This window comes from Carassius auratus, chromosome 19 (assembly GCF_003368295.1).
Source record: "Carassius auratus strain Wakin chromosome 19, ASM336829v1, whole genome shotgun sequence".
NCBI lineage: Eukaryota > Metazoa > Chordata > Actinopteri > Cypriniformes > Cyprinidae > Carassius > Carassius auratus.
The window spans coordinates 9,134,380-9,158,285 of record NC_039261.1 but is presented as its reverse complement, the minus strand read 5'-3'; the positions used below and the strand labels follow the sequence as shown (position 1 = coordinate 9,158,285).

The window sequence follows — 23,906 nt, the reverse complement described above, 5'->3', positions numbered from 1 at the left end:
TGCCTAATGTTTTGGATAAACTCTGTTATAAAACTTGAAAATCATTGTTGTGTTGTAGGAGCTCGAGAGAGTGACGTCTCTGCAGACCAACTTGCAGCTGGCCGCAGTCATCTGCACTAATGCACGAAGGTCAGAGAGCTTTTACCACTGTCAGATTTTGAAAGGGGTTTAAAGGAATATTACAGCTAATAAATGAAAGCGGTGTTATCATTTTTCATCCATATGTTGTTCCAAACGGACTTGAGTAAATTGACTTTGAAAGTTTTCTTGTTTTAAAAAGTGCATAAAATGAACAAAAAAAGGTCTTGATGATTCCAAGGCTTCTGAAGTCACTGGTTAGCTTTGTGTGAGAAAACGACATGCAAGTGATTTATATCGTTCATTGCAGTGAGTAGGTTTATCAGCGAGTTAACAAATCTTTCAGACCGATCCTATGAAAGAATCACACAAATCATTAATTTCTTAACTTTCCTGAAGGACTCATGCATGGTCGCAAGTGTATGGAAATTGAGAGAAATTTAAGCACCAAATTACATTTTGAGGATCTTGTAATATTTACGCTAAAGGTATTTAAAGCTTTAGATCTCATTACTAAAATGTTATGCTGTAATGTAATATACTTAAACATTGTGCTTAAAGCTGCGGTAGGGGAGTTTTGACGCTCTAGCGGTTAATAAACAGAACTGCTTGCGTCTTGCGGAAGAACTTTGTAGCCGGAACTACTTCTCTCTGTTTATGTCTATGAAGAATCACAAAGGTACTGGGTTACTCCGCCGCGGTATCCCCGAAGCAATCTAAAATAGTGCGAATATAAACACTTATTATACGTGCACCCTAGTGATTCAGGACAAGCCAAAAACACGGTTTGGAAAATGGATTCATGGTGTACTCGCTTATTATATAAATGTTTCTACATTTTGAACACAAACAAAGTTACGGACCGCAACTCTGATTGATTATTTTTTACCGGGAGCGATGGAGTTCCTGCAAATGGCAATAGGACCACTGGGAGGAGCCAGAGGAGCTGGATTTTTTCACAGATTATCTGTCTCATATTCTACTGTCAGGACATAATAATAGGTTTAATAAATATGTAAAAAATATTTTTTTTTACAAAAGTTCCCTACAGCACCTTTAATATAGATAATAGTGTGTGTAATATACTGAAATACAATTAGTTCTGATTGACAGAAATATAAAGAAAGAAATAGTTAGCTGCTACCAGTTTGCTATGAAGAATACTATACGATAGATATCATGTAATAGCTTTCTTTAAATGACAATTTACATTTCTCTTGTTTATTTTTCTCCAAAAAAGCTATCACACGACTTCAGAAAAACTAGAAAATGGCACACAAGTTCAAATATTCCAATGATGTTTGTCCACTTGCTTCAGTGCCTACACATTTGAAAAAGAACACGGAAAACAGTCTTTTGGTATTCAAAATTGATTCAAAATGCAAAAAAAAAAGAAAAAAGAAATGTAAAGCTGGTTTAGAACAACATGAGGAAATTAGAAAATTCATATTAATTTTAAGGCCACCTATTGCTTAAAGTTGTGATCCACAGTAGAATAGGCAGAAATTCTGTTATTCTGCTTTTAGGCAGCTTCGTTCTGCTAAAGAAGGCTTCACTGAAGCCAGTCTGGGGCTGTTAGCCAATCAGAGACGACGACAGCTGTTGACAGGATTGTTGAAGTCTTTGAGGACCATAAAGACTCTGGTAATCACTTCATCAACATTGTTAATGGCTAAACAGAGAGTTTCAGTCCTCTGTGCATGTTAATTTCCTACTGCCTAGTTTCACAGACACTCTGTCCGTCTTTTACAGCAAAGAACTGATGTTCGACTGAGTGAAATGCTGGAGGTACGTTGGCACAGAAATCTACACAAATACACTCATTATTTAAAAGATAACCAAAAGAGAACTTGCAAACAACTGAACATGTATTAGCTGGACGAAGATGCTTTGGCCTGAGATTGTCTCTCGCACCCACTAATTGTGGTGTTTGGTCTCTTTATGTCTTCTTAATGTAAATTTAATATGAGATTGTTCTGTCACTGTGAGGGTAATGATAGTAATCTAACATCATTCATTAAACTCTTAGCTCAGTTGTTCTAGTTGAGTCCTGTGGAAATGTCTGCAGATATTCAGGTAAAATTGAGCGTTTAATTTTACAGGAGGAGGACTATCCAGGCGCCATCCAGCTGTGTTTAGAATGCCAGAAGGCTGCCAGCACTTTCAAACATTACAACTGTATAAGGTGGGTGGAAAACCGCTCACTGGATTGGTGAGAGATCCAGATTCTGAAGTTCACTAAATGATGGCATGTGCATATGTGAATATAATGGAATTTATTTGATTTTCTGAACTGCCTTTTTAAATCGTAACATAGCCATTCATTTAAAGCAGTAGGGTTGTATACAGTCCATGTCCATACAGCATCTTTTTCTGCTGAAAGACATTCAGGTGTTGCTTGCAAAGAGTCTTAATGAACAGGTTTATCAAACGTTTTATGTTTTATAATCCTTGAAATATCTATCTAGTGTGTTGTCAGGATCAGTGAACTTGCCATGAGATTTTGTGCAAATTCTGACAGTAAAAAAACGACTCCGTACTATAAATGACACTGTAAGAATTGTGAAGTAGGTACTTACTGCACTGATGTATACAGTTATGCCATTTTTTGTTATTGTTTTACTGTATTTACTTCAGATTTAGCCTTGTGAAAAATGCTGTTCATGTTCAATATACTGTAACTGAATATATACAATAGTTGACCTTTTAAGATTTGCTGAGTTACATTTAATTTGACAGCCTCTGCCAAGGTAAGGCCACTGTTTTATCACATGGCATACTGTATAATGGTGTCTCAGACTTCATTTGATACAGCAGTTCCCTTCTTCATGGCTGCCTCCCTCAAATTCCCACTGTTTTGATGGGTCACATGACTTTTCTTTGACAGCGCTCATGCCAACTTCTTTGGTGTCTGTAATGGGTATCTTAATTTATGTGAAGCAAAGAGTATATATAGATCTAAAACCTTATAGGTGCCATGAAAAAAAAGTTGTAAATTATAAATAACAGTAAAAATGTGCGATTGTTAATTTGAATGTGTTGTTTTTTTGCAAGTCACATCTGAATGGCTGTCAATAAAGAAAGGTACTTAAAAAAGCAAATTGTAACATTCACTTTTGCACTCTTTTGAGTTTTTTCTGTCCCCTGACAAAGGCTTTTTCACTTCAACTTTTCGGGAACAAATTACTGTGTTCTAAAAATAGCAATCTGAATTCGTAGTCATGCTGTCTCCTAATGACATTACATCGCTTTTATTACTCAAGATGTTCTCAGTCTGGCGTAAAGCATTCTGCAATCTGTTGAAGGATATGGTACTGAAGCTGTGAAGTTTCATCAGCGAGTATGAGGGTGAGGAACAAATGCTTCTGTTTGCTGACCAGTGATCGATGTGTCACGACCCGCAGTAATAGAGGGCCTTTTATCTCATTGGGATGTGGCTTTACAGACAGGGAAGATGCAGTCAGTTTTGCTCATGTAAAGGCTACCACCAATTGTTCACTAGTCTGTAGCTCTTCCTCGCTTTGTGTGACTCTGCATTGCGCAGGAAGTTTTTGCTATCTGATCAGCCTCCAGTCAGCCTCTGCACACACTGATATCCATGCAAGTGCATGGAAACCTGCCCAATGTGATTTCCTTCTGTTTAAATGCTCTCTCTTTGAAGGAAGAATGGAATGAAAATTAATTTTTCATATTTTCTGACCAGCTATTGAGGTACTGAGGTTAGTTTGGATAGTATGGTCCTGTTGGTAGATGCCATAACTACAGTGCCTTGCAAAAGTATTCATACCCCTTGAACCTTTCATGTTTCATGTAATGACAAAGCAAAAACAGAATTGTCACAACTTCGTAAAAAAAAAAAACCTGAAATAAGTGACAACTGAAAACTCATTGTAAGTCTAACCAAAGCCCTTCTCCATCAGTTTCTCAGTTTGGCCAGGAGTCCAGCTCTAGGAAGAGTTCTGGTTGTTTTAAACTTCCTCCATTAAGGATAACGGCGACTAAGTGCTTCTGTGAACCTTCAATGCAGCAGATTTGTTTCTGAACACTTCCCCAGATGTGTGGTTTGATGCAAACCTGATTTTGAGCTCTACAGGCAGTTTTTTTTTACTTTAGGGCTTGGTTGTTGCTCTGACATGCATTTTCAGCTGTAAGACCTTTTATTAAGACGTGTGCCTTTTTAAAACATGCCCATTCTGTTGAATTTGCCACAGGTTAACTTCACTCAAAGTGCAGTTACATCTACAAGCAATGTGAATGTTCCTGAGCTAAATTTCAACTGTCGCAGATATGAATACTTTTGCAATGGAATCATTTTTTTCACGTTTTCATATTTTAATAAACTGTTTTTTGCTTTACCATTTTGGTGTATCGAATGTAAATTGATGTGGAAAAGGGTAAATTAAAGCAGTTTAACACAAGGCTGTAAAACAACAAAACGTGAAAAAGATAAAATGAAGGGGTATGGATACTTTTGCAAGGCACTGTACATATCTGGTTGTAAAATCAATCTTTTTTCATTACTAGCCATGCATTCTTTTTTTTTTTATTTCTAATTTTATTTTACTTTCCACAATGCTATATTGTGGGGAACATTGAATTGATATTTAACATCTTTACTCTTTCATTGTTGCATTTCCTAATAAAAATAATAAAGGAGAAAAGCTCCATTTTATAGACTTGCAAAATGTTTATTCCCATTTAGCCATTGGCAAATGTTATTTTTGGACTCTGCCTTTGTTTGTTCGCTTCACTTGTTCTACCCAGAAAGCTACACAGCCACAAAAGCCTGTGATGAAGGAAATGTAATAAAAAAAATTAAAAAGGAACCAGTCACATTTCCCCTGTTAAATTCTACAATCTGGCCCCTTACATTTATTAGGGGTGAGATTGGATAGATTGATTGATAGACTGATCACACTCTATAAGGCACTGTCATTTCTGCAGCAAAAGTAGTAAGACCTGCAGCAGGAATATTTGGGAGCTAGCCCGTCTTTATAAAGGCATAGCTGTGATATATGTGAGCTGAGAACAATATGAAGCTTATTGGCCACTTGCTCTCCCTCCTCATTTATTTGTTTATGTAATGATGCAGAGTGTGCTCTGTCATATGTTTGTGTGTTACACTGATACCCAGTGAATATCAAAGGCGTTTTAGGCTTGGCAAACTGGGGTATTAACACTCTGGCAGTGATGTATTCTTCAGGATGTAGCAGCCATGTGTTTTGTCATGTTGTTTTCCACCTTCCCTTATGGTTTTTCAGGCAATTAGTCCCCAACAAGCAGTGGGGTAGGTGAAAACAGCTGTCTTCGGGAAGTGTGACGTCAGCCTCTGCATTACTCACAAGTCCGGTTGAATGGTTCTTGAAATTTCAACAAAAGTGTGAGAATGAAGGGCTGTAATTTCCCCCCTTATTTACAAACATCTGCTTAGCTCCATGAGCTGGGATGCAGATATATTTGAACAGCGTTTTATAGATGCAGTGCTAGTTTGAGATCATGTATGTCATCAGTTTAAGACCATCGCCTTACCTGTACATTTCAAAAGATCAGAGTTTGGTTTGGTCAGGTCTAGTATGGTAGATGCCATATCTTGTTTTGTTTGTGTTTTGGTTTTTGTTTTGTATTTTAACAAACATAAATCACATATATATTTTATACTATAGTCTTTTATTTTATTTATTTGTTTTTGGTTTATTGGTTGGAAGTAGGGGTTGGCGATCTGACGATTTTATATTGTGATCGATCTTGAAGATGTACTTTTCAAGCGAATTGTAGAGATCATGATCATTTATGTTCTCATTATAATATTAAAGCTACAGCATTTACTGCCTACTAATGACTGTGACTGGCCAGATTGGCCAGATCGCTATTCAGATTGTGGATTGTGATTTTGCGTTATAAGATCGTGATATGATATTTTGGGAAGACTGCCCACCCTTAATTGAAAGGCTGTTTTAAAAGTATGAAGCTTGAAAATTCAGTGCCAAAAATTGGATGAAACTGCTAGCAGTCTTCAGGTGTTGTAGGCCTCTTTGGTCGGGGCTTATCTACAAATCATTGTCTCTCCTCTTGAACTTTGTTGCATGTGCTTTGACTTTAATAAGGTTGTGCGCATTTGGATTGAGCCACTGCCAGTTGAAACACTAAAACATTCCTTTTGACTGTTAATTCATCCACCTGTTTTACAATTCAGCACACTCTTTCAGGAGCATGGAGAACTATTCAAGAGCCACAACCCTTGTTAATAAAAGCATATTTGATGGAATCTCACGATTTTTATAGTGATAGCTCTGTGGTTTGCTCATTTCGATCCCTGTAGGGAAAAGTGATAAGATTTATAATTGAATGCATTGAGATTCTGAGCTGTGAGGCATTTGTGTGGGCAGGTATTGATGTCACTGCTTGAATCGGAGCAAGGAGTTTCAGAAGGGACGTACTCCATGTCTAGGTTTAGGGAGTCTAGGAAGTCCTGCGGTCAATATCACAGAGTGAAATGTCACTTGGATATTTCCTTACTGCTAAAGTAAAACTGAAAAATGTCTTGCCTTTTGAGAGAGAAATTCTAAGATTTTATTATACTCAGATTTCAGATCTGTGTCTCTCTGTGCCTTTTTAAATGCAAACGTTTTAACAGACCTAGAGAGAATGAGAATTGGCAGGGATATATATATATATATGTATTGTGTTTCGTAATGTGTTGTATAATGTAATGTGTTTCTGCAAAAAATTGTAAGCAGCATGAATTAAGGTTCTTATGGTCTGGTTGACTTTTTACATGTGCAGACACATTACATTAATTTATCTAATGCTAGACCGTTGCAGAAGTTCAGAACCAGTCGTTTTTTTTGGGATGGGAAGTTTCAAGTTCTGATGGTTGCAGTACGTGTTCCTACGTCAAACACCTATCTCAAAAGATCAAGGGAAATTTGGTTTCTTGTGATATGACGGCTTTAAATCAAAGCAGATGTCCATCAGTCTCTTTCTTGGCATGAACTATGTGCTGTTGCAACATAAAGAAATTGTGATTCACATGTTGCTTCATCTTAAAAACTTTAAAAACTTCACAGATGTTTTGGATTTTTCAGGACATCTTCGAGACTTTTTCAAGTATCTGCTTTTCCTGCAGCTAGTTATAGACTATATATCAGCACTTATTCTACCAGTAATGGATACTTCAGCTGTCTGCTCGCTCAGGTGCAAGAAAGCGGAGTTAATTGGAAAGAGACGTAAGCCGCAAAAGTGCCCAGTGGTGTGGTTTTACAGCCCAGCACACTCAACTTTTAAAAACACTACCCACAAATCCAGCTACATCCTTTAATTTAATCACATCTGACACCATTGGCCCCATGCTATTAGCAAAGGATTTATGTTCCGAAACTGAGAGAAAAAAAAAATTCTTGGTCTTTCCTATCTGCGCGTTTTTTGCCTAATGTCATGATAATGATAAAAGACCGTTTGGATGGAAATGTTTTATTGTGCAACGGATCCTGTCGTGAAAGCTCATTAAAATGTGATTTTTGCGTGGCCTTCCCGAAGGAAACAGCAAAGCTCGGAAAGGCACAGTGGTGACGAGCTGCGAGTCAGAAGTAATTGATCAGCTCGGCATGATGCTGGGCTTCCTCTGAGGGCCCTAAAGGAAAAAGGGGACCAGAGCCCACTGTGATGGATTGAGGCAGACTAAAAGACTTCTGCATCTTCCCATCAGCCTTTGCTAGAACTTGCCCTGGACACCAGCATTAAAAACCATTTGTCTGAAGGAATCAGCTTTTACATGAAAAGGTCACATCCTCTCCTGCCGTTCTTTATAACAACACAAATAGAATGTTGCACATTAAAACACCTCAGGTTTTTGCACACCAGTCGTGCGTTGGTATACAGATGCGGTTCCTCATGCCAAGAAGCGCGCATTGTTTAGAGCCCTATGATTCCCGCGATGCAGAAAACGTGGGCAGAATCGTGGAAGCCAGTAAAGTTCACAGTTTAACGCCGAATGTCATGGAATTAGTCTAATTTGGAATTAATTAATCAAATGTAGGTCAGTACACTTAAATGAAACTGTGATATGGATATGGACTTCCATTGGTCCGTGGCAGTTATGCAATCGGTCGGTGTGTTCTGAAAATCGACCTTTTTTGACGTGCATTTTTTTTTCCTCCGTTCGTTTCTCATTCAACGGAGGTCAGGCAAGAGAGAACAATATATCTGGGATGTCAGAGCTAGCAACATGAATACACCGGAGTATCGAATAGCTGAGCTAGTACAAATATATCCTCACCAGTACCGATCGCTCTCAGAGAGACTTTAAAGATTCCGAGAAAGCATTAATTCCTAGAAAGAAATTGCAACAAAGCTTAGTGTCGATGACCCGGGGTTATGCAAAAAAGCGACGTAGAGAAACATCCGAGACAAGTTTTCCAAAGCCATGAAAAGAATGAACGGAAATAGTAAAGATATAAGGTAGCGAGTACCAAATACATGTGTTTCAAATAAATGTTACACCATACTGCTGCTGCTTGTTGTTTTTCTTTCAATAATTCAATGAATTTAAAGGGTATAAAATAAATGAAATGCCAAACGAACATACAATAATAAACCTTTGTTTTAATCAAAAGTAAATCATGACAGCACACAATTTAGTTTGACGTATACTTCACTGAACTTGCCTGTACTTGCTGCCCTCTCACTAAATGAGAACATAAATACATGAACAACTTCTCCACAACTGTTCAGAGAGCATTTGACCATTTGATTTGAAAAAAACTTCTCATATCACATACAAAAAACTGTAAAGGTATTCATGTCAACCCGTCAAAATAAAAGTCTGGTTAGAATTGAAGACATTGTGCATATTACTATTTTTCAGTAGAATATGTATTATGTATAGCCTACTGCTACTACTAAAATGAAACAAACATAATTTTTTAAAGGAATAATCACACAACATTTCTTCCAGTTTTAGTAAATCCCCTTTATTTGCCAAAAATAAACGTTCCTTAATTTTCAATAATTAAAAGATAAATGAAATTAATGTTTTATGCCTTCATTTGATAGCTAGAAAAATTTAAATACACAGCGCAGAATTTCTGAGAGGATAAGATGTCATGAGGCTGATTTAAGAAGGACATTGAATAAATTAAGTTGTTTTATGCATTCAAATAATTAAACGTGCTAAAACACAGCATTTGGTAACACAAAATATGGTGAGAAAAGAGAAAATATTTCATAGGGCCCTAAATGTAATTTTTGTTAATTTTATAAATTGGTGTGAAAATGTACAAGTTTCATGATTTTAATTAGTTAGACATGCTTTGATTAATAAAATTTAATTTAACTACTAAAAAGGAATCCAGAACAATCTAAGCTGAATCCTGAAACATTAAAATATATTTGGGGAAAACTTTTAACAGAATTTAGGAAAAAAATAAAACTAGAGCATCTATAGAATCAGTTTTTTTTTTGTTTTTTTTTTTTTACATCCAGTGCCTTCAAAGAGAAAGGAAAAGGAATAGGCAGTTTAATTAAAGTTTTATGCATTCCGTCTAATCTTTCAACAACACTGGCCCACAGGGGCCAGGCAATCCCTCACGTCAAGCTGAGTAGTTCGCTTGTGAAATAAAATACAGTTGTTCTTAATTGTCAGATCATGATTATGTGTGGCCACCGGCAAAGTTGCTGCTAGTATCATGTTGCTCCAAGTCTCAGCTGGTTCCTCATAGAGCCCCAGAGGTTTGCCTTTTTAGACACTAATGGGATCAGATGGGTCAGATTTTTTTTTACTCTAATTTTTGTAGCTTTAGAATTTTTGCTGGCAGTGCTTTAAAAGGATACATGTAGAGATGCTGCTGGACCATTCCATTTAAAGCACTACTATTACTGCCATCAAAGCAGGACTTGTGTAGCAAATCCACTATATTCAACATTTACAGTCAGACTTGAGGTCCTTTAAGTGGTACAAGGTATTTTGTACAGGCTTTTTTTTTCCTTTTTCTTTTTGTTGACTTTTAACTTAACAGTTTTTTTTTTTTTTTTTGAGGTTGCATTTTAAAGGACCTAAAAACAAACATTTGGTTGCAAGTCGGTGCTGAAAACCTTGTTTAAATCCTTTCACAATACCCCCCCAACCCTCTCTCTCCCAGTTTGCTTCCTGTCACTTCTCCACTGTCACATCCTAATAAAAAAAATCGAAACAAACACACACACACACTTAAAAAAAAAAAATACATTTGGTTGAACAATTTGTTTGTGTACATTCTAAATTTTGTAGGTCTTTTAACTAGTAAAAAAATAGTTAAGATCTAATAATTTAAAGTAAATACAAAATACTTGAATATAGAATTATATATTTTTTAAACAAGACATTTTGCAATTTTAAATGTTTATTATGTATTTATTTATTTAGTGAAATTGTTAGGGCGGACACAAATCTGAAATACTGGGTCAGATGGGCAAGCAGAAAAAATCCTCAAACCGCCTTTTCAGTTTTGTAAAAGTATTAATTTTTCTGAATTTGTATGTACTTTATCGAGTGTGTGAGGCCATATCCGACCACCCAACCGTATGGAATGTATTTAAATGAAAACCTAATGTGTAGCATTTTTGCACTAAAATGTTAATCCTAAACACTATTTCCATTAAGATCATGCTTATGAATAATTATGTCCAGACGAAATATTTTATTACCATTACATAATTATTTTCATTGATTTGCTATAGAAAACCTACTATGAGTGTATTTAAAAAAAAATATGGTGTTTATTTGTTTTGTGTGGGTAAATTCACATATACATTATTCACAGTGTATCGGCTGCTTCACAACCAATTTATACATTTTGTGCAACTGGCATTAGGGCTGAGATGCGAAAATAGTACATGAATGTTGGAGATAGAGGAAAGACAGCTTTGCTGGTGAGTTCACTAAGACAGACATCTGATTGGAGTGTGATTGACGTGACTCTAAATCAGCCTTATTATTTTTTTTCTCCCTCGTTCAGAAAACCCACTCACTAGTTTAGCACACCCCTCTCAACGCTAACAACACACATCAGTCTTGTTCCAGCTGAACAAGATAAGCAAGAAGCCATGCTCTCTAAACATACTCCCCTGTTTTTCAAATGTCACCATAGAAATGTCACCGTCTCTAAGGCAGGTTGTGTGTTTTTTAGTGCTCTCTCTCACTCTCTGAGAAAGCTAGCTGTTTTTGCCTCCAACATGTTGCTTTAACACTTTTGGTGGTTTGTGTTACCCTGCAAACAGAATACAGTGGTTACTTGTGCTTCACAATGAACCAGCATTTCTGTTGTTTTGTATTCCTATTCACCGTTTGCCACCCTTGTCTCTTTTTTCCCCCCACCTCAGCGAGTTGAATTCCAAACTGCAAGACACTCTGGAGCAAATCGAGGTATGTGACTTTTTTTTTTGTCCTTGGGCAAAGACAGGAATCTAGGATGGTGACCTTCTTCTTCATTGGATCAGACATTCAATCTCAGATCACCCTATTCCCTTCAGAAACACTCACACACCCTTGACAGATTAACAACAGCAGTTGCCCTGATGCAGTGCCTCAACTTCATATGAATTAAACAGATCGGAAGGAACACTTGACCATGCGTTTGTACGTCTAACAGTGGCGCCCAGGGTGTCAGTCTGCCAGCATTTGGTCTCTCAGGCCCAGAGGCAGATGGACTGTGTTTTATTAAATAAATTGCTGTCTTTCAGGACTTGGTAGCTTCGTTCAAGCTTATACTGCCACACAACACACATAGCTACACGAACTCACACACACACACACAAAGTTTCTCAAGCAGTGCTGTTTGTGTTATCTGCTACATTATTCAGTGATTTCTGTGTGGTAAATGTAATTGGATGGCGTTCAGCCTCGCGTACAACTTTTTTCCTATTCTTTGATGTTTCTCTTTTAATATACGTCTCTCACTCTTTCTTTTCCCTTCCTCCCCATGTTTAATCTTGTTCGCTGTCTCATCACATGCATTAGCGAATAGCACGGCGCCTGTGCCAACGCAGAGCGCTGCTACCAAAATTACAATGATTCACGCCACTTTTCTATTTCTGTAGCAGCGCACGTCTCAACTCATTAAGAATGCGAATGCTTATCTTTGAGCTCAAAATGAAGTTGTGCATCTGTGATTTAAACCACTGATTATTATGGCCCTCATTCATTTGTGGTAATTGTACGTTTCAGCACCATAAAATTAGGCTTCTAAAAAATTTTTTTGCCTGTATCTGCTTTCCATATGCACGCAAATCATGCCATTGAACTGCTTTGCAGATCTTGCTGATTTTGTGCTTGTTTATGCAGGAACAGCTAGATGTGGCGCTGTCCAAAACCTGCAAGCACTTTGATGTTTCTCACTACACCAAAGTTCAGCTGGCATACAAACTGCTGGGCAAGACACAGGTGAGTCATCGCTGCTCGAGCTGTCACGACCCTGACATTTTGGCTGATGCTGAATTGTCATTCAAATAACTGTGATTAACCCATTTTTTCTGTCTGTTTTGTTTATGACGCTGGCACACAGCGTAAGCCTAATGCACACACACCTTGTGAAGGAGTTATACAACAAAACATTTGATTGTCTACGTGAAAAAATATCAGAAAGTTTAGAACATGAAGAATAATGTCAACATATTGAAAATAGTTGAGTCCACTTTAGTCGTATAAATTGTTTAAAGTGTATAATTTATTTATTTATTAATATATAAGTCTGTACTAAAAAATTGAAAATGTCACGGTACCAGGTTTCTTTAAGTACCCAGTCAACCCGGTTCTTGACGCATACAGTGCTATGATTTCCACGAAGCAGAAAACGCGGACGGAATCTCAAAATCCATGGAATTTGTCAAAGTTAGCATAAATTAATCAAATCAAATCTCCGTTTGGACCAGTATCTGTAAATGTTAAGCTGCAAAAGTTGGTTGAAATCCTGCATGTTCTGCGCGTCTCTGTGTGAATGAATGAATGGCAGAGACGTGGGGGTTTGTTTACTACATAGACTGAAGCGCGTGATGCTTGCAGTAATTTCAGCATCTGCCATTTCAATGAGGTCATAAATACATAAACTTCACAAGCATTTTACCATTTAATTTGAGTAAAACCAGTGTCAATTTAAAGGTATTCACGGCAACCCGTCAAAATAAAAGTTCATTTTTACTTAAAGGCATTTTGCTAGAAATATTACTATTTTTTAGTAGAATGTATTGATACTGCTACTACTGTTGAAAAAAATTTATACAACTTTATTTTTTTAAAGAAATAAAATCACACAATATTTCTTTCATGTTTTAATTTTAATAGCAAATCCCATTTATTTACCAAAAAATTAAATGTTTCAATTTTATTAATTAAATTAAATTTGGGTGAAACTTGATTACTGTTTTTCATAATTATATTCCTTGTAGAAAAACTTTAAACACAGTTGTAAATAAGTATAAAGAATGGCATTGGTTTTATTTTTAGTGATAAAAAGGTGTTTTTTTTTATTTTGTATTCTTTTTATTAGCATATTTTTGTATTTTGCTTTGGTACCAAAATTGATACTGAGATTTTCACTGGTATCGGTACCAAATACTGAAATTTTGGTACGATGACAACACTAATATATATATATATGTGTGTGTGTGTGTGTGTGTATATGTGTGTGTGTATATATATATATATATATATATATATATATATATATATATATATATATATATATATATATATATATATATATATATATATAGATATAGATATGAATACAGAATAAATGCAGGCTCATGATCAAATAAATGCAGGCTTGATGAGCAGAAGACACTTCTTTCAAAAACATTAAAAAATAGTTATGTTTCCAAACTTTTGGTCTGTACTGTATATATATATTCTTAATTCTTAAATCTGACCTGGATCAGTCAAATGTATTTTCCATATTTTTAAATTAAGACAATAAGATGAAAGCGATCACTTTGCATTTAAAATGCCATTAAATTGCTTGTTTACACTTTTTGAGAGAGGCATGAATAACCATAGACCGTGCACACTGACCCCAAAGTGCTTCAAAAACGTTTGGACTTTGTTCATTTATTTGAAGTGTTTTTCATGGCATTTCTGTATTAATGTAAAATTGGCATATTTTAATTGCAAGTGAACATTAATCACAGTTATCACAGATATTTGTTTTGATAAAATCATTGGCGTAGTCATCGCAGCCTTATCCAGTGTTTCTTTACTCTGTCTTCCCTTTCTGTGCCACTTTACTCCTTTTTTTTTTCCTCCCCAAAATGGGACGATGATTCATACCTGGCACAGGATTTGCCAGAAGAAAGTGCACTCTGTTGTGTCCCACCTTTCTTTTCCAGAAGAAAGCAAAGCTGTGATTGAAAGCAGAATCCGGGGGAAAATATCTCATTGTAAGATGTAACAGATATGCAGGTCAGCGATTCATGGGTTAAATTCTGTTTTATAAATTCAGACTGTTGGTACTAAATGCCAGCCTGGCTGGACTTAAACTATTTACGATGCCCATGCGAGCTTCAAAGAAGAAACGAAAACCCCCAACCCAAATTCTTCCAACACTGGAGACAAAGGAACTTTTCGTATAAGTTCCTTACTTTCATTTTATTATTAATATGTATTTTAATTATGTTTATGGATTGCATAAAATGGTTAATCCTTGTTATGTGAAGAGTACAAGTTGCAAGCTTATACTTTAGGAAATGTCTTTCCTCACTTTAACTTCCTCAAAGAGAGCCATGTTCTGCAACCCCCACTTTTGCAGGTCGTAAAGTTTACGACCACACTGGAGAGGAGAGAAGCCAAATCTTCTCCCCAATGCATTCTATGGAATGAATTTGTTACCTGTTAGTTTTTATGCTGTATAAATGTATTACGTATTCCCTTTTGGTACATTTAGATGTTTCCCAACATCTGCAGTGTTATCATGTGTTAAGCAAATCTTTCAGATGTAGAATTACACATATTTAATGTAACTTCATGTTTTGATCACATATACCTATTATGTCTAGTCTTGTTCTAATCGTCATGCTTTGACAGACCCATTTATCTAGAGCAAAGTAATGAAAAATGTATTTAATCTGGAATAATGAACTTGCTTTACTATTCCTGATGAAATCGGACAGGCCCTAAATCATCAGGGGGTTGTCTCAACAGAGACAAAGGAACTTTCCCGCCGCTTCAGATCGCGGATGTTCATTGGATGCTCCCTCGAAAATGGGCGTGAACTATTTCAAGCTATAAGAATTGACCAAACAAGGTCCACCCTCTCTTCGTCGCTTTTCTTGCTCTTCTTCCCGTTCTCGGACACGTCGCTCCGCGCGGCCTCGGGCCGCGCTTGGTTCTCCTCCCCCCTCAGCACACGGACTGAGGAGAGAAAAAGCCATTTTAATGGCTCCTTTGGAAGCTTTCGTTTCGTTCGTTTTCTTTTCTTTTCTTTACTAAGTTTATTAAACTATTCGCCTCTCCACGCAAGGAAGACGAATTCTGGAACAATGTTTGTTGAACCTTTCAAATACCGCGCGAGGACAGAACAAAGGACCGCGTGCTCCACGCTCACGCCAAGCGCAGCGTGCACGCGCGTCACATGGCCTCCGTTTCATGGTACATGGCTGTTTCAACGCGCAAAGCTCACAAGCTCGACGCCGATCTCACGCCACACTCACATGGGACACTTCTGCAAGTATCACTTTCTCTATGGAGATTTAAATGCTGGTTTAAAGTGTTGTTATGATCTGATTTGTTGTTGGCTTCTAAAAGTTACTGACTATGATTTTCATACCTGAGCTCATTCTGTGATCTCTCTCGCTTTCCACACTTCTCTCTCTCTCTCTCTCTCTCGTTCTCTCTCTCTCTCTCTCTCTCTTTTATTTGGATTCCGTTATGTCCCTTAAATGTTTATTGTCTGTATTTTCGTACGCATATTTACTCTGTGTGATTTGTAGTTTGATGTATTACTAGTTGAATTATTAAAAACCCATATATAAAATGATTGACTTTGGACTCCACCCCACTCACATTACGAGTCACTGAAATGTTTTGGTCTTTAGCTACAAGCTCTAAATTTAGAAACTAAATTTATCATAAGGATAGGATAATATTTTCATGGCCAGAGAATACTTTTCCTTGAATTATAAGGCGTGATAACTTTATTGAAAATTGATAGGTCTATAGTGGTGTGCTGGACATACCACGGTTCGATCTGCAATAATTTACAGTAAGAGATATCACAATAATTGATATGAAGAATGTAATATTGACATATTAATGAGTAAATTACAGTGCCCTGTGATTAGTATTGGTATTGGCAATTGAGCTATTTTTCATAATCAATAAAATTAAATGTAACTGTCATCTGAGATATATATTAATCAAATTCTTGATTAATTATTCAAATTCCCTATATATCATTTGAGTTAATTACTATGTAAAACTCAATGTTGTTACATCATTGTTGGTTTTATTATAAGCTGACTCTTGCCCCTATAGTTGCATGTGTTTGTGATATGACTGTGAAGGTGTGTATTTGTATAATAGCTGATATGTTTTTTTTTTAATGATGGTATGTGTGTGTACATTGATAGGACTAGTTTTCTCTGAGGAGATGTTTCACAGGTATACTTTGAGTTAATTCTCCTCTGCATTGAACATGTTTGTGTGTTTCTCACACAACCTCAAAAAACGATATATATGGTGCAAATAACCTTCTGTGATCTTCTGTGAGAGAAATCCTGTCTGTATATAAATATCTTGGAATGCAGTCTATTATTTTTCAGGATGTTTTTCCTCATTTATTTTGACTTTGAAAACTGTAACTCAAGCAAAAGTTGTTCTTGTGCTGCCTGGTGCACCTTCATTATGAATTTAGACCTTCTTGCCAACATTCTGGATAAAACAGTTGGAGGTTCAAATATTGTTGGCATCCCATCCATTGTTATAAAAAAAAATCAAAGGTAGTCATCATGCGCTGCTCCTAATAGCAACTGTAGTAGTACAAATATGTATAACATTATTCTATATGTTTATAGATTATAAATACTTTCTGAAGTTTTGGGTCAGTAAGAATGTTTTAAACATTGATATTTGTATCCATTAAGGACACATTAAATTGATCAAACGAGTTTTTCAATTTTTAAATAAATTTGTATTCATGAAAGAATCCTTTAACCTAACCATCACTCACATTTTTGAACATCGATTGAAAGTGCATGATCCAAACCTACATTTTTATAATTCATGACTGAAAACATTTTGTAACATACCTTTGATGTGCCATTTTCATGGTAATGCAATGTTTCATTTTACAGTCCCTCCAGAAAAACGCAGATTTTTTTTGTTATTGTTGCGGGCAAAAATCCTTGATTTTGTGGCACGTTTTCTTAAAAAATGCGATGGAATATGCCGGATATTTTTGCAATTTTATGCAATGAAATTGCGTGAACTTGCAAAAACTTGATTCCCCCAACACCTTTTTCTCACTAGGCTACTACCTTAATGTAAAGAGTAATTTCTTATTACTTCCTATGATAAGCGAGCATACTAAATCACAGAATATTTAAGTTGCAATCTCTTACTGCAACGTAAATTATTTTACATACTACTAATATAATTTCAACTGTAAGTTTTTGGTACTGTTCTGTAACAAAAAAGTGCAATCTTACAAGTTGCATCAACTTCTGAATGAAACTACAACAGTGTTAGTAGCCTAGTGAGAAGGGGGTGTTGGGGGAATCACCTTTTTTTCTCTATTTCATCAAACCACAGTTTTCGCAAGTTCTCGCAATATAATTTGGCTCCACTTGTCATGTAACAAATCGGGAAACTGCTTCGCGCGTTCTTTTGTGTTTATTTTTGTTGGCAAATAAGAATGATTTGCGCGCTTCAAGTTTCACCCTGGTTTCACCGCGGAGTTTGCAGATGATGTTCATGTCATGTAATTACATCACTTCATAAGTTTCCCATGGCAAAATGGCGCTTTACTTGTGTGAAGGAAACTTTTCAACTTTTTGCTAATATATATGTGAGTTTTTTGCAACGAAAATACAGGGATTATGAAATCATGCTAGCTCCGCATATTTTGCTTTCTGAAATCAGCAATTCATGCGGCAAAAGAGCAGCGTATTTGAAAAAATGCAACCCCGCATAAATATGCGGCCTTTGGCTGATTATGCCTTAAATCAAACGATCGCATAATCACGTTATTCTGGAGGGACTGATTTTAAAATTGGTTTTAAAGGATGAATTTTGAGATTTTAAGTTTTCAAGTGATGAATCATTTCTGATTTCTAAAATGTGATAGAGGAAAAAGGCAACAAAGAATACTTTTTTGACAAAGGTCAGAACTCCTGTTATGATGTAGATTTTTGAGGTGCACTCTTGCCATAATTTAATCTATTACTTTTCCTACATAATTTGTAACAAAAAAGATTGGTAAAATATCTATTTAGGAGTCTTAGACCTTTGCAGCGATATATAGTTTGTCATGATTAAATTAGGATTTAATTGTAATATAGTGAAGTAAACGTAGGCAATGTAGGCAGACGGGTGACATGTAACAGGTTAAAAAATATCGCAGTTGCAACAGACTTATTAAGCTCTATTTTTTAACATAGATAAAATATTTCTTGAGCATCAAACCAGCATATTAGAGCGATTTCTGAAATGCTACTGAAATTCAGCATTGACATCACAGGAAATACATTTAGCATTTTAAGTTGCATTTTCATTCAAAATTAGTTCATTCAAATATATTAAAGGTCCCGTTCTTCGTGATCCCATGTTTTAAACTTTAGTTAGTGTGTAATGTTGTTGTTAGAGTATAAATAATATCTGTAAAATTCTAAAGCTCAAAGTTCAATGCTAAGCGAGATATTTTATTTAACAGAATTCGCCTACAATGAACGACCCGTTTGGATTACATCCCTCTAGTTCCTGCAGTAATGACGTCACTAGAACAGTTTTTTGACTAAACTCCGGCCACATGAATACACAAAAAAAAGGGGCGTGGTCTTGTTGCAATCCGACGGAGAAGAGGAATAGTTGCGTTTGTGTTTGTCGTTAATGCGCACCTCGTCAGTAAAAACACTCCTGTGATTATAAGTACATCTCCAGCACGTGCGTTCAGATAAGAATTGCCAGGTTTTCAAAACAAATCTTGCCCACTTGCTTCTCAAAACTAGCCCAATGGCATTTCCAGGAGGGCAGCGTCCGCTAAGCTGCTGTTGAATCACAACACAGGAACCGCTGGCACAATCAGAACTTATGTATTTCTGAAGGAGGGACTTCATCGAACAAGGAAGTCATCAGCTCGTTTTTATGACAGTGAAAACAGTGGTGAATTGTGTGAAAAATAATGTTTTTTACACGCGAAACATGAACACACGTTATATTGCACACTGTAAACACAAAGCTTCAAAAAAGCACAAAAAAACGGGATCCTTTAACTGTATAAATAGTTCTATCAAGATATTATTTAATTGATATAGAGATCTTTTTTATATTAAAGTATTGTTTACTGTCAATTCATTTGAAAATCTAATCCTATTCAAGTAGTGTGTTCTTTGTGTGTCTGTAAGCATTTCTATGTGTGTGTTAGTCCATCAGCCTGACTGTGTTTAAGTATGCAGTATGTGCGTCCTGAGACGTCCCCTGTCTCATCTGAAAGAGCCTTCCTCGTGTCACTTTGATCACCAAAGCCTCTCGGGTAGAGGGCAGCTGCGCTGCATTTAGTCAAATACGTTCACTCGCTCACACACACACATACACCTCTAAGAACTTAATTTATTTGCCGTCTGAAGACCGGGCTATGGCTGTTTCATCTGCGGTTGGTTACTGAGTGAGAACTGAGAACCTGTAATTACTGAAGGACCGACTCCAAGATGTGGGATTCATACGTAACCCTTGAAACAGATTCAGATTTTAAGAGTCGGCTCTCTGGAGACCGCAGAGAGGGTCATTCCCTGGCTGAAGAGATTATTAGGTGATTCAGGACACTTAATGGGATTCACGATCAAATCCTTACAGGCAGTAGTTATGAAAAACAAGGCTTTGAGAACTGTACCACTGCAACAAGTCAACAAGTAATTGATAAAATCAATAAAAATTGAGCATGAAAATAATTAACTTCGTATTGCATTTCGTGTGGTTGCTGACAGATTCAGGTGCTTTGACAGATTGCTTGTGTGGTTTAATGTGTTTGAGAGATTTCTTCAGTGTGTAACTGAACTGTTTGTGTTATTAATTCAAAGTCATTTAAGTAAAGCTTATACTAGCCAACCAAAACGAAAGAAAGTGCAATCATTTTAATTAAAATATTATTTTTAACAAACTATTCATGGATGGATCAATGAAGGTTTTAAAACAAAACATAGCTTAAAAAAAAGTTGAAATCCTTTAAAATGTAAAAGTTCCTTTAAAATAAATATAACAAACTGTAAAGGACAAAAAAAAGAAGTTGAATTGACATTCAAATATGTCAAATAACTTGGAAGCCCACGATATTAAATATGTTAAATGAATGAAATGGACACTAAATAAAATAAATGATTATTATAAAACATTGTACACTAATCTACACCATTTTAATGATGCTGAAGGACAATGTGAGAGACACCTAACAAATTATTGTAATTTATCAATACTATAGTGGAACAATAAAACGATATATGGTTTAGAACTTTTAATATTTATTGAACAGACCACAACTACATAAATATTCTTGTCTCTCTCCTCAATGAGGGAAAAGTAGTGCTTATACTTCCAGTTTGTGAATGCTGCCTTTCAACTCGGTGGACTTTCCATCGCTCTGACTCCTGGTTGTTGGTGAAAAAAATAACGCAGTTAGTTATGCCGTTTATTTATAACGCCGTTGTTCCCATCACTGCTCACTAGTGGGGAAGTACTCTCATCTGGCACTTGGTGAGTGTTAACTTTGGGCCTTGGCTTAAATGCTGAGTGTTGTCAGGAACAAGCCATTCATTCAACTGCATAAATGTTATTAGAAATGCATCATTCGGCAGTTTGTGGAGTAAGTTTAAGGTTATTTCAGAATTCACGTGAGTCATACGTCGCAGGTCAGATAATGTATAAGAAATGTATATAGATATGTAAAAATACATCCATGAAGATAGTAATGGTAATAGGCCTATCTTGTAGAACATTATACCTTACAAAGGTTAACACTGTTTGTGCTTTAGTTTTTTTTAACTATTATTTATAATTTATAAATAATTATAGCTCCTTTCAAGAACCCAAGGACACTTTGCAAAATAATACAAGCATATTGGCAAACAAAATACACCAGACAGTCAAGTTGCTGCCTTCTCAGCTGAATCTTTCCAACTTTTTCCATGCTTTGTACTTAGGGTATGCACTTTTTTTCTGCAGTAGCTCACTCTGTAGCCTTTGCCATTATTTCAAAAGCATTTTATCATAGAAATCCATTTTCACAACTCTGAGACGTCACCGACGGATATTTCATCATCGATCTGACGAAGATGTTCCCACATGCTTTTAGCTAGATATTTACTGACCATCTAACTTCTAACTAAGTTTAAAAACAATCAAACACAAACCTTTATACGTCATTCTCTAAATCTGTTGTTTGTGCCTCTAAAGAGGTGCTGTTCTTTCAGTCTCTGTTCCATGAACTCAGCAATTAACCTAATGACTACACTTCTAATATTCCATCTTTTCATCTTCTCTGTTTTTCTTGTTTTTTTTGTTTTGTTTTTTAAATCTATCTAATGGATGTAACTGCTCGTTTTTCTCCTCACAATTAATTTCCATCACATTTGTCTTTTAGATATGTTATTACGGTTTAATGTTTTCAGGTTTTTTATTTTTTACATTTCCTCCACAGAAAAAATATGCTGAAAAGTTGTTGACTCCATCAGTTCCATAATGTTCGTTTTAATATTTTTGTTTTTATATTTCCACCTATCTGCATTTGAATACACTGGCCTGCAGGAGAAGGCGAATATCCTGATAGCGTTTTGGATGGATTGAATTCAGCTAAAGCTGAGGGAGGGATGCGCTCATGGCTGAATGAAGAAGGAAGCAGTGAAAGCGAGAGGGAAGAAGCGTAATTAAGTTGTAGCAAAGCTCTTGTTTTCCCACTGGGACCATACTGAGCTTCAGTATGTAGTTGGGTAATGATTCATCTCCTGTGAGAGCGTGAGCCAGGCCCACTGTTACCCAGAAGTTTTACCTTCAAACAGATCTACTTTGGCAGGGAAAATACATTCTCTCATTTTCTTCTAGTTTCCAGTAAAAAAAAAAAAAAATACATAAAAAAATAAATATATATATGTATCTGAACATCCATAGAACATTGTACACTTATAAGGCTTGATTTCAGAGAATGTTTTTATTATTCTTTTACATACTCCATACCTTTTTACTATTTCGAATAAATTTTTAATAGAGTCAAGTCGCATACAGTTTTGGAGTTTTTAGCTAAATAAATTTTAAAAATATATAATTCAGTCATAATTTTTATCTCCATGAACAGAGCCACGGAAGCTGGAATGGCGTTAAACACAAACATACTTTATAGCATTTTTTTTTAAAATATTTTGTCCAGTATGGGTGTGTGTGTGTGTATATATATATATATATATATGTGTGTGTATATATATATATATATATATATATATATATATATATATATATATATATATATATATTGTAAAACAGCAATATTGTGAAATATTACAATTTAATACAACTATGTTATTCTAACATGAATATTGAAATGTGTGATGGCGAAGCTGAATTTTAAGCAGTCATTACTCTATAGTCTCAGAGTCACATGATTCTTCATAAATCATTCTAATACACTGATTTGATGCTCTAGATACATTTGAATAATAAACTGCTCAGGGTTGTTGTTGAAACTGTGATGTTTTTTTTTCTCCTCAGGTTTCTTTGATTAATAGAAAGTCCAAAAGATCAGATTTATAAAATATATAAAATTACTTGAAGCAAGTTATTCTAGAATTTCACACCTCAAACTAGTCTTGTTCTGAGTATATGCTCTGTTTAAAGGCTATTTAGTGGTTCTTTATTAGAAATGTGCATGGACACTTTTTAAAAAGGTTTCTTTTTATTATTATTATTTACTGTGGTTTGTTTTTTTTATTTATGTGTTGCTTTGTATGATACTACCCTATTGCTAGTTTTTTTTTTTTCTTTTTTTTGTGATTTTTATTTTAAGCGAAAAGCTGTACGCTTCAAACCAGTTATTTGGAGAAAGGTCAATACAGTCAATGCAGCAGGTTTTAAACATGCAGAGTTTACTTTAAAAATATAATTTTGTGCAATGCAAAAAAGATTTGGCAGGTTATAATATTGATTTTTCTTTTTTCGTTGATGCCTTTGTGAATATGCTATATAAAGTACTCTTACATTAAATAATAACTCTTCCTAAAGATGCTCCAGTGTTACTCTGTCATTCCTGTTTTTCCTCTTTCTCCGCAGACGGCCATGGATCAACTGCACATGCACTTCACCCAGGCCATCCACAACACTGTCTTCCAGGTGGTGCTGGGATACGTAGAGTTGTGCGCCGGAAACGCAGACACCAAGTTCCAGAAGATGCAGTACAAGGACCTTTGCACGGTACGCCCCATTCTCCTCCTGTTGATGAATGTCCGAGAAAATCAGATGAACTTGGCCAACATACACAGAGGTCACTTCCAAAAGTCACTCTGAACCAAATTCACTGCTTGAGCATGAAATCATTCATTGACTACATTCTCATTGTGCTCTAGACAGGCGTAAAATAGGTTAGATTCCTGCCTTTGGAAATGAGGTATAT

At 35.8% G+C, this 23,906-nt stretch overlaps 1 protein-coding gene across 3 annotated transcripts in view; it reads left to right on the top strand.

Annotated features, from left to right (window-relative positions):
• LOC113119375 (syndetin-like) overlaps positions 1-23,906 on the top strand; it is a 123,701-nt gene that overhangs the window by 19,262 nt on the left and 80,533 nt on the right. For all 3 annotated transcript variants that reach the window (XM_026288806.1, XM_026288804.1, XM_026288807.1), the window contains exons 6-12: positions 59-129; positions 1,605-1,722; positions 1,831-1,866; positions 2,181-2,263; positions 11,434-11,476; positions 12,395-12,493; positions 23,567-23,707. In XM_026288806.1, the coding sequence (XP_026144591.1) occupies positions 59-129; positions 1,605-1,722; positions 1,831-1,866; positions 2,181-2,263; positions 11,434-11,476; positions 12,395-12,493; positions 23,567-23,707 (591 nt within the window). The remainder of the gene's footprint in view (positions 1-58; positions 130-1,604; positions 1,723-1,830; positions 1,867-2,180; positions 2,264-11,433; positions 11,477-12,394; positions 12,494-23,566; positions 23,708-23,906) is intronic.